Source organism: Chrysemys picta, chromosome 3, assembly GCF_011386835.1.
Source record: "Chrysemys picta bellii isolate R12L10 chromosome 3, ASM1138683v2, whole genome shotgun sequence".
In the NCBI taxonomy this organism is placed as follows: domain Eukaryota; kingdom Metazoa; phylum Chordata; order Testudines; family Emydidae; genus Chrysemys; species Chrysemys picta.
Window position 1 is genome coordinate 100,165,790 of NC_088793.1, and position 12,210 is coordinate 100,177,999.

Consider the following 12,210-nt stretch of genomic DNA (forward strand, 5'->3'; position numbering starts at 1 on the left):
TATAGATTCCAGGCACTGCTTTCATAATAAAAAGATTTAGAGAAAGAAAAATCTGTGCATAGTAAGAAAAAAAAAACCTGAAAAAAGCTGTGAAAAATTGTTTTTAGCATTTATAATTTAAATAACTTTCCAACTACACCTACGAGTCATGGGTGTGTCAAAAACAGCCAACAAAACAGACAAGACAAGACAAGACATTCAAATAAAAGTAAAAATTATGTAATAAGGAAAAAAGGAGATGGTACAGCCATAGAAAGGTTTGCTTTACTGGGCAATTCCTATTCATTCCAGCAAAAAGCTAGAAAACATGACTGAAGTAGGCAGAGTTTCACTGCTCATCAGTGGTATCCCCCTTCCATAAGATTTGAATCTTGGTGAACACCTGAAGAGCTGGGAGAACAGGAGAAGAAGAAAGGCAGGTATATTTCCACCCCAAGGAACATAACATCTCTATATAATCTAGTTCTCAAGCTGTGCTACCATTTACCTCAGAACAACAAATTATTTTTGGCACAACATCAATGTCAACATGAGACACATCTCCGTTTATTCTGAGCTGTTCTTCCTCATCTTCTGCTCTCAGGTCTTGCTTCCCCTCTTCCATTACATTCGTCTCTGCAGTTTTAATGGCAACTACATTTTCCTGGGCCAAAGCCTTTGCTGTAACTTGCGTGTGCTCAACTGTTACTTTACTGCCTTCTTGTACAGTTTCCACACTCTGTATTATTTTTGTTGCACACTCCTCCATTCTTTTGGCATCTTCATTTTCTTCTTGTTCTTCCCTTATGGTGTCCTCAGCCGCCCTGTGATGGGGCTGATACTCTCCCACCACTTCATCCTCACTCTCACTACTGCTGCTGCTGCTGCTGCTATCTGATGACAATGAAGAAGAGTCCTTTTTTGACACATGTTCCACCTTACGGGTCTCCCCAGCATCAGTGACAGCTTGCATTTTCCCTCTGTTGATTTCGTCTATGACTACAGTCTCTTCTATCCCCACCTCTGCCTGTTTCTTCTCTTCCACTACGTTCAGAGTCTCATGTGAACTCTGCACAAAAAACATGGATGAAGAAAAACAAAAGTACAGTGTATGAATAAATCAAAATGATGAAAACAAAATGAACTGATGGCTGGTTCATGTCATGTAGAGAACAATAGTGACTGTGATGGTTAACTGAAAAAAGGAAAGAAAGAATGAAGGTGGATCAGAAATGTCAGACCCGAGTTAACTATGGAAAAATCAGTAGAACCTTATCAGCATCGCTGGCTCCAGTGCAAGGCCCTTCTGCTCTGGAAGGAAGTTTCTGTGAAACAAAAAGCAACCAGAGGACACAAATCAATACGTGTTTTAAACACCAGATGACACACACATTTAACATCTCGTAGACAAAACATGCAGACACTCTTTCATTAACTCTTATTGACGACACAGTACTGTCTGCCTAAAAAGAGTTTTAAAATGTATGCATTCTGAAAACTCTGTGGGTATAACTGTTCGATTCAAGAGCCATACAGAATTTACAGTTGTTTGTTTTCTACAAGCAATTCTTTAATCTAGTTTGTAAAATACCTATTTAAGGGTTTGGATACTATTGGAATCATGCAAGATCTTTACCAAAAAGATTTGGAACAGAAGCATAAACATCAGCCAAGGCTGCTTCCTACTGCGGCAATCAATTATTTACTGCAAAAATAGTTAAATCAGTCATCAAGCAAAACTTACAAAGAAAAAAAGTCTTCACACACTATTCCAACGTCAGTTTTTCTCTCTCTCTCTCACACACACACACACACACACACACACCCCTTGCATTTATAAATGTTTTGATGACTGGACTTTATTTGGTCTGTTGCTTTGGAATTTGGCAGATCCTTTCAATAATTTTATAAATTGCAATAGAATATTACGAGAACTTTTAAAATACTCTGATGTGAGAATGTCAAAGGGACCATGTTTCAAGATTACCAAGAAGACCCTATTAAAATCTCATTTGGATAACCCAAAATGCGAGATTAAAGAAATTCTATTAGCATTTGTGCCATAACAAAACAATTTGTGATGGGTATGCATGTATTGTCATACTATGTGAAAAGAATTATCAGATTTAAATAGCCATGAAAATTAAACAAAAAAAATACACTAAAGCAATGTTCAGGATCAAATGCACAAAAGCAAAAATATCATTAAAACCAGCACACCATCTGTGACTTAATCCTGTTTTGTTTACCAAGTGCAGTATGTACAGGGCCTGATCCAGCTCTCCCGGGGAATCAAAAATGGGAGTCAAGTGATATTTTACAAATGGAAAGAATAGAGGATTATGCCTCTAGTTTACCAAGTGATACTCCCTCACCCTAATAGAAGTTAAGATTTGCTGAACTGCTTTGACACAATGGGATTGAATAAAAGGTTACCTTCGTGCAGATTTTTGGTTTTGTGGGTCTATGTCTAAATTTTAACATTAAACTTAACCTAGTTTTTATTTGTGGTTAATCTATTTCTCCTCTATATTTATTGTCTTTTATATAAAATATATAATATACATATTTTCTTAGGGACACATGGCATCAAATAGGGCATCCCGTTTAATTACTAGATGATAAAAATGTATGCATCAAATTTTATCTGACATGTTAGTGAATATCCATTTCTGTATATGTTGACATTATCGCAGGGAAATAAAGCAAAAAAGCACCTCAGGCAGTTGTAAGAAGGGTGAGGCAGAAAGCATTTCAGAAGGTACATTATCTTTCACAACAGTGCCCTCTGCTGTCCATGCGGTGGATGAAGTGAAGGTAGATTTCATGCTAGTGGAAAAGCCCTCTTTACTAAATAAAATTGACGTTATTTCCTCTTCTAGGCTCTAGACAAGTTATAAAATGGAAAGCAAAGAATTAAAATAGTGGGAGACACAACAGCAATGATCTACAGAAGAAAGGAGAGGTTAGGCAAGAAAGAAAACAAATAGAACACACAGAAGGATTTGCTTCTGAAATAATTCTACAAGATCAAAGGAAAAACTAAAATGTGTCCCTTAAAAGGAAAAATATGACAATATGACAAGATTTAATGATAAAAACTTGCGGTGTACCAAAGAAACGACAATATTTAGCCGTGATAGAATATGATATATCCCCACTTCAGTTACTCTTACACATTTCAGATTGTAAATATATATATAAAAAACATAAAAGGAAGGATTAACAAAACCTTCCCATAACTGTCAGAACAGGACTAGTTTTCTTTTAGACTGAATTTCAGATTCAATATTAGGAATATTTTTAAATTCATTCTTAATACCTTCCCTGTTTCCCCTTGGGGCATTAGCCCTGAACACAGGACTTGGCATAACCGCAGATTTCTACTTTTGATGGTTATTTAAAGAGATTTTGTTCACCTTAACTTCAAAAGGCTGTTTTTAAAAACAAATACTTTAATCAGGAATCAAATGTGTACTTACTCAAGAATTCAGCATTAAAAATTTTAGAGCTGCTCCCATCTATTGGACAAATACATATTTATCCAAATACTTCTTTTAAAGTACTAAGGATATTTATAGAATACCTATAGTTCTTGCCACATAATTCTACAAATCTGTATTTCGATATATAGTTCACTATTTTTATTATATATCTGAAAAATATTACAATGTCTACATAGCAGCAGTCTTTTAAAGCTGAATCTCTCACTTGTTTCAGTTCCCTCTCCCAATAAAATACCCCATGATGTTATATCCTATTAAAAGCTATATTTTATTTTTAAAATGCGAGTTTGTGCTGTATAAGATTGAGAACATAAAAACAGTACAATAATTAATATTTTGATACTGGTGCAACTTAGCAGCTGAATAAATTTGGTATTTATTGACTACAGCAAATTTCTTTCTAGCTTAGGATCTTGTATGCTGCAAGATCAACCCAAAGTACACTTTAGGACAAAGTTGTATTTTAAGCAAATATTTTATTAACAAACTGTGGACACAAAGAACTTGTGTTATAGACTCTGAACACTTGTTCAGTAGACTGTGTTGTTGCATATACTACATATATGGCAAGTGGGAGAAAGGAAAAAAGAGGAAGAAAGACTCCTATATACATTCTATAGTAAAATTACAGCATATTTTCAAGTTAGTCAAGGCAAATTTGGATGGGAGTTGATTAATTTTACCCCAATATCGTGTTTGACATTCATAGGAGATAACTACTTTTTTTCTTTTTTGTGGCTACTTTAGACAAAAGTTCATATACACAACCAGAGACCTTCAGAACTTTTGACTTCAGCCTGTGTGCAGACAAGGTTAATCCCTAAACTGTATTCCTACAGCATGCTGTTATTTCAGTAAATCAGAGTTGACAAACACACTCCGGCTGTAGTTTTGTATGTGTACACAAATACGCACACCATTTGTTTGCAGTTTACTACCACCAATTTTTTAGCCCTTCTAACCTTTGTGGTTGTATGTGCCTGTCTACACAGCAAAGCTGTATATGGGCTAACCTACCCGAGCAACCTTGAATCCAACTAACAATAATAGTAAAAACAGTGCAGCGCATGCTTCAACGCAGGCTAGAGAGCTAAATATGTGCCCAGGGTCTGTGCCAGGCTTGTACCAACTGTGCGCAGACCCACATTGTGTATACTGTTATTACTGTGCTAGCTATATTCAAGCAAGCTTGAGTAGGCTAGCCCATGCACAGCTTTGGCTGTGTAGACATATTTTATGAGAGCAAGTAGATTGGCATTAGTGTCAGAACTGATGTTTTCTCTACTGTGACCAGTTGGCAAGTGAGAAGGTTGGCAGACTTTTACTATTATCAATGTATACCTAAAATTGGAAGCCTTCATCAAAATATAAAAACTGTACAACAGTTATCCACTGTAGATACTCTGTGTTAGCATCAAATAATCCTTTGGGTTAAGTGTACAAAACAAACCAATATGAATTTTATTTTATTTTATTTTTTTGGTTAAAAAGGGGAGCGACTGTGATGGTACTGGACATTCAAGACATAAGAGGGTTATAACCATAGTTTTCCTTCATAAATATTAAGTCACAGATGTTGTGCAATCAAAAGGATGGTGGTACAAATAGTGTTAACCAAATGTAAAATTTCTCTCACGCATAGAGAATACAGTTAATTAGCGTGTACTTTCAATGGAGCAATGGGGAGAGGAAGTAGGTCCCAATAAGGAAAATGGCAGTGCTCTACTTAAGACATAAAGGTATATACACACATGCTTAATGCCATTTTGCAAAATTGCTATGGAAGTGTTTCATATCTGGAACAAGATTTAGCAATCTACTGGCCAACCTAATACCATATGGATGATAAAACAGAAGGGGGCATGGTGTGGTGGAAATGAATATTTTATTCCTCCATAAAAAAGGCAGTACTATTTTCTTATTTTAGGGCTCAAAGCAGGTGCCATTATTATTAGAAGGCTAGAAAGTTTCCTATCCCCACTCCCTGCTTGACAATTGGCAACACAGCAAAATATTTTATGCATTGTGTGTTACTGAAACAAGGCATTTGTTCTTTGTTTTCAATCGGATTCCAAATGTATAGTTGAAAACAAGTCAAAGGTGATCTGATTAGTAGTAGCATGGCAATTGCTACTTCATAGTAATAAATAATACTTAGCTATTGTATAGCACTTTTCATCAATAGATCTCAATGCACTTAAAGGAAGAATCATTTTTCTCATTTTACATATGGGCAAACAGGCAGAGAGGTGAACACACATTTAAATCTAAGGGAGTATTCAGAATGAACCTATTTCTCCAGCATTATTGATTTGCAGAACAGCTGCAGTGGTCACAGAACTGTGATTTATTCCCTGTAGAATTACAGAAAGTGCATTTTGGTATGGAAATGCATGTTTCTCTGTTACCCTAAACGAATAAAGATACCACAATGTTTTCAGTGATAAGAAAATCAGTGTATTATATTGTTGCCTTTTAAAAAAGTATTATTTAGAACTTCAAAGCCAGTTTGATAGCAGAGATCGGCACCTTTGTTTAACCAACACTGATTTATATGGAGATCTTAAACATCATCTCAAAGTTCGGTTTTTTATTGGTTTAAACACATTTTTTAAAAAGTGATCTAGTTAACTCAGGTAATACAACAAAGCTTTCAAAAAATCCGCCAAAGGTTTGAAGGTAGCCACCTGGATAGTTTCTTCTGTTTTTGCCTCAGTAATCCATGTCACTGCAGTCCATTGCTTCTCCTTCACAGGAGGTTTTTTCCTTTGGAAAATGTGGTCTCCTTTTTTCTATTAAGTTTTTGGAAGTTTTTGGTTTTATAAAACCAACATAAATCAACAAATAATGAGACGGACGTACATCATCATACAAAACATGAAAACAAATTGTCCTGAAAGCAGCACAAGCATTACAGGTAGCAGGAATATGCAGATAGAGGAACATGTAATACCTGTATTTACCTCCTCCTTAATATAAATTAATTTGACACAAAAACACATACATACACACACAAACACACAAAATAAAATAAGCCACTCTGATATATTATATGTAGTCCCTTTTATATTGGAGCAAGTATATTTATCAGCAAAATACTGACAATAAATCCATCCACATTTCTCGAATATCATAAAGGAGGCTGTAATTTTTGTTTACAAGTATATTGTGATGTTGCAAAGTCTGAGTAACCATATCCTGGCAGTGACATGTAGGCCAACAACTTAAAAAATTAAGTTAAGCAGTCTGCTAATGATCTGTTGGAGATTTTTTTCAAGTGAGCAACCAAGGACCCAATTCAGCAAGATATTTAAGCATATGAGTAGTCCATTGATTTTACCGGGACTTCTCATGTGCTTAAAGTTAAAAATGCTTAGTACCTTGCTGAGTTGGGGCCTTAATATGAAAAAAAAAATCATTTGACAGTATTTAGCAAATGTAATCTGCGGGAATTTTAAAAAGTTCCCATATCTTGTAGTCTCAAGAACCATTAATTTTTCTGGAGCAATAATCAGGACAGCACACTCACTTAGAGGGAAAATGAGGTCAGGTCCAGAGACAGATTGATAGATGCTTGTGAGCAACTATTTAGTCTTTATAAAATCAGAAGCCGATTTAAAGTGTTGTAAAATCATTAAGCATTTTTGAACCATAACAACAACTTGTGTGTTTAGTTCTCTGACCAAAAACATGTAGTAGTTTTTGGAAACAATGCTTTCTAAATTGCTAGTTCAAGGTGCTGTCTATCAAGAGACATGAAAACCTTCTCAATCTTTTTTTATAGTTTTATAAAAAAAAAAAAGTTAGCCATAAGCCCGAGTGGTCTTAAAAAGTGAATACAGCTTAACAGCTATGCCATACTACTGCCTGAAAAACACTTGACATTATCAAATATTTTATCATGTATGTTCTGACTGAACCAAGTTTAAACATGAGCTTGAGAGCGGTTTACATGTAACTGCCTAAGCAGAGTTAAAGATGGAAACTTTTTTCTCACAATTTTACAGCCGCTGTAAAACCAATTTGTAAGAACAGCAGTCCTAAACCAGAATAAAGCCCAATCCTTGTTTCAACTGCTTTGTTCTGAGTTACTCTCTCATACTGAAACTCAAACAAGTTATTTAAAGACTGGACCAAAAGTAAGTAACAAAATGTTAATGGGTATTTAGTATAAAGAAAAATGTTACAGTCAAACAAAAGAAAATGTTAATATAGGAGGGCAATTTACATTTATTATATTTTCTAAACAGTTGTACGGAAATGCATGCTGACAAGTGTCTGCAATGACATACCCCTTGTGTCTGTAGAGACAGAGGTGTGATACGTCGCTTTTCCCATTCATTGGGGCGTGGCTCAGGTGTGGATTCCATGAAATTGCGCTTGAGTTCACTAATGCTAGCCTGATGTTTCAGTAAGTCGTCCTGGGTCTTATCCAGGTCCTAGCAATGTGCAATGTAAAAAACAGTAGGACAAAACACAACAGCAAAAGCAAACTTATTCTTAAAAAAGTCAAAGCAAGAAAAGTGCCTTGTCTCAAGAGCCATTCTACTGTGGTACATTTTTAAAAAAAGATTAAGACCATAAAAGACTCAGATTTGTATTACCTTTTAGGAACAAGGCCACACTATACTGTTCCTGTCACAACTATATGTACAGGGGGAAAAAAAACTACTTTTAATTATCACTAAACAAAGGACTATTTTTATCTCAATATGAAGATACCAAATTTTTGAAATAATTATTTCAAAAAGTTGCTGGCTTTTGCTTGAAAGTTAAAGAAACTGAAGCAAGAATACCAAGATCAACATAGGTAACCCTCAATAATGCTAATGGAAGTAAATAGCGCTCAACACAAGAACTGTCATAAACATGTAAGTATGTTTCTTAAGAAACTAAGCCAAAAATAAAGGACTTACAAATATGGATACTGTATTAAGTCCAAATCATGCAAATAGATATATGCATATGCTTCAGCTTTACACACATGAGTAGTCCCATTAAAGGCAATGCTACCCATTGCTTATAATTATGTGCAGGATCAGGGTTTAAGATTGCTATTAACCTGTTGTGTGTTGAAGCAATGGCAGATAGAACAACCATGTAGAGATAGCCTGTATACATCTACATACCAAAAAAGGGGGTCTGAGCTAGCCCATGCAGACTAGCACAGGAGGTGACAATAAGCGCTAAGTAAGTAACAGATTCTATTTTTACAAGGATCCATTGACCCTAACATTGTGCAACTTGGATCAAAGGGCTATAACTGCTCTTCCAGGCTACAAGGTGGAGGAACAGGCCTGGGGATTGGGACTATGCAGCAACCTCCTCATTAGCCCTGGTTTGGGAAGTAGAGTTCAACTCCCCAACATTTCTGAAACTTCACTTGCGTATAACCTAAACACTTGGGCTTTATGCAGGAGGAGCAAATTACATACAGCAAGCATAATCTTTCATGTCATACCATTCCTCATCTTGTGAAAGAAAACTACTTTGTGTATGCAAACACAGACATCGGAGTAGTTGACTTTACAAGTTCAACAGCCAGCAATTAAGTTTAGAATTGAGACCCAAAAATAAGTGTACTATGAAATCAAAGTACCTACAGTAACTAAGAAAAGTATTTGGACTTTTGATAATATTTAATAATGTAGGCCCAAGATTTAGTTTTCATAAAAAAGGTGTTATGTAGCTACTTAAAAAACATGTATCTGAATTTTTACTAAAACATTTTGGCTAGGATTTAAAAAAGTGTTCCTCTGCAATATCAGAGGGGTAGCCGTGTTAGTTCTGTATCCACAAAAACAACAAGGAATCTGGTAGCACCTTAAAGACTAACAGATTTATTTGGGCTTAAGCTTTCATGCGTAAAAAACCCCACTTCTTCAGATGCATGGAGTGAAAATTACAGAGACTGGCATAAATATATATTGGCACATAAAGAGAAGGGAGTTACCACTTTTTCTGTAATTGTCACTCCATGCATCTGAAGAAGTGGGTTTTTTACCCACAAAAGCTTTTGCCCAAATAAATCTGTTAGTCTTTAAGGTGCCACTGGACTCCTCGTTGTACCTCTGCAGTGTTTACAACACAAATAACAGAACTGTACTAGTGCATGAAAATCAGAAAGTGATACTGACTAATCAGCTTCTACTTTGTTTCAGTGTCAATTCTGAAGTAAACCTGTAAAAAATAAATTTGATATTAAAAATTTAGGCCTGGGTCCTGGATGCATCTATTTCAAGATTTTTTAAAAAGCTGTTTGGTTTAAACAAAAAGAAGTTTTCTTAATTATTGGTGGAATATAAAAAACACAGGTTATACCACAGCAATTCCATAGAACGGCAGTGATATTAAACTGAAGCCAATGACATATTTTTACGGGTTGTTGTAAACAATTATTGTGGCTTGAGAAACTAGGCACATTTCTTGGACTTGTTCAAAGCAAGGTTATGAAGAACATGCTTTCGTTGTTTTAGTAAATTATGCAAAAATAAATTTTGAACAGTTATCAAAAGCTGCCAAAAGCAACAACAGATTAGTCAAGTTACTGTAATCTACAAATCTTCATATTACTGTATGAATACTACAGTCATTAAATAAGAGATAAGCTCTTTCGTGACAGAGGGAATTCCCGATAGCCCCATTTGGATGGGCAAGGCTAAATAGACATAGGATAGGATTTTTCTATATATTTTGTGCAAGTTTTGTTAGTTTACTTTCAGTTATTCATTACCATACAAACTATACTGACTGCAACAAGAAGTACTCCCATAATATATTCCAGCATGAATGAACTGTACAAACTAATTATTTATTAAAACAAAATGTCTCTACTCCAATAATAAATAATAACCATACTTAAATAGTGCTCCAAATTCAAAGCCATTTACAAACATTAATCCTCACTAATAATTAATTCTTTAGAAAATAAGAATTATTCACATTTCAAAAAATGGGAATACTAAAACAGGATTTGCCTAAAGCCACACAGCGGGTCACTGGCAGAGCCAGGATTAGAAATTCAAGATTATGGGACTTCCCTCATTGTGAATAAATTTGTAACAGCGAGGGTTGTTAAGCATTGGAACATTTTTCCCTGGGTTGTGGTGGATTCTCTATCACAGACAATTTTTAAATCAAGATCAAATATTTTTCTAAAAGATATGATCTAGGAATTATGTTGGAGAAGTTGGTTCCATGGCAGATCTTATACAGGAGGTCAGACTAGTTGATCACAATGGTCCCACCTGCCCTTGGAATCTACGAATCTATGCTTATTCCTCCAGAGCACACCAGCTCACATTTCAAGTACACATGTGTCAGAAAAGAAAATGAAAAATATTAAGTGAGAGCCTTAAACTACAGCCTACATGAGGTACACATTAAGTAGTAGGTTTGTGTGGCAAGTAAAAATCCCATTTTAGGGTAATTAATGGACCAGTGAATTTGATTTATTACCTAAACAGGGCTATTATTCCCAATTGCCACTTTGAAAACTTCTAGCAGATTCACACTTACAAGCTGTTCCTTTATGGAAAAACTAGAATTTACAACATGCATCTCCAAGTTGCATTTCCCCATGCATTTCATGCACTGTGTTCATAACAGCCTGCAGGTGACCTCCCATCCCATGCAGCCTGGCAGCCCATGAGAACAGAAAGTGTTCCTTATGTTATACAAACCTCCAACATTAAATTGCTATGTCTGACATAAATATTTTCCCCGTTTACTCTCAAGGAATTGTTCTGTGAAATTAAACCACACACACAAGAAAGCAAAATGAACATAAAATGTATCAGCAAGTAACCAAAAAGGACCCTCAGATCGATAACAGAGTTTAAAAAATAAACAGGGGGATAAATGGTAAGAACAAAAGCCACTATTCAGACAAAACCTACAGAAGCTTCAAAACACTAACAATGGCAGGCAACAATAACCAGATTTAACTGAAAAATAGCATCAACCTGCTGCTGCGTTTCCTCCTCTCCGGTTTCCACCTACACGAAGGCACATGGCAAATCATCAAAAGAAAGGAGTTGTTAGTGTGATCTATGGGAGCAACAGAGAGGCTTCCTTTGTTTGTAAAAGCTGCAAACCATGTGCTTTGTTTATATACCTTTATTGTTTCGGCCACAGACGCTGCTGAAATTATTAAGCCACTTTGGTCTTCCTCCACCTACAGTGTTGTAGAAATGGCTGAAGTAATATTTGGCATATATGAAATGGAAAATGGAAGTTTCTCTCTCTCTCCCCCCATCTCTCTGTTGCTGCATTTTTCATGCTTTCCCCATTGAAGGGTGGAAAATTAAGACAGAGGAGAAGGAGAAAAGCCATATTGCCCCAAAGCTTGATGTCAAATTCAATTACGGAGATACTTTATAAAAGCATTTAAAGTGGAGTTTATACTATGAATTGGTTTTGGTAAAATGGCAAATGATTACTGTAAATGCCTGATACTGTGTGGGATACATGAAGATTTTTGCTTTTGTTAATGCAAAATATGAGATAACTTAAAAAAAATTACACCCTGCTTATAAATATTCTGAATGCAACTTTAAGGAGAGAAAATATTTTTTGACAATACCCTGAGGCACAAATATCAATTGCCAGGTTTTCAGAGGATCACTGTGCAAGATCATAAGTATTGATAAGTGGTTTACTTTTATTACATATATTGCTTAATTCCAAACTTTGTGTGAGGGAATACATAACATCGTATGTCATT

The 12,210-nt window shown here is 35.5% G+C and overlaps 1 protein-coding gene across 50 annotated transcripts in view; it reads right to left on the minus strand.

Moving 5' to 3' along the window:
• Nucleotides 1-12,210, minus strand: part of EPB41L2 (erythrocyte membrane protein band 4.1 like 2) — a 238,808-nt gene that overhangs the window by 17,513 nt on the left and 209,085 nt on the right. For 6 of the 50 annotated variants that reach the window (XR_010599639.1, XM_065588597.1, XM_005280252.4 and 3 more), the window contains 6 exons: nucleotides 11,602-11,661; nucleotides 11,450-11,482; nucleotides 7,778-7,924; nucleotides 2,697-2,864; nucleotides 1,251-1,304; nucleotides 488-1,048 (listed from right to left, as the gene is read on the minus strand). The exons of 1 other annotated variant lie outside the window; for it this stretch is intronic. Coding sequence is in view for 42 of the 49 variants with exons in the window: in XM_065588597.1 (XP_065444669.1) it covers nucleotides 488-1,048; nucleotides 1,251-1,304; nucleotides 2,697-2,864; nucleotides 7,778-7,924; nucleotides 11,450-11,482; nucleotides 11,602-11,661 (1,023 nt within the window). In the remaining 7 variants the exon portion in view is untranslated. Of the gene's footprint in view, nucleotides 1-487; nucleotides 1,049-1,250; nucleotides 1,305-2,696; nucleotides 2,865-7,777; nucleotides 7,925-11,167; nucleotides 11,231-11,449; nucleotides 11,483-11,601; nucleotides 11,662-12,210 lie in introns of all 50 variants that reach the window. 43 more of the 50 variants (XR_010599644.1, XR_010599645.1, XM_065588624.1 and 40 more) reach the window with 22 other exon arrangements.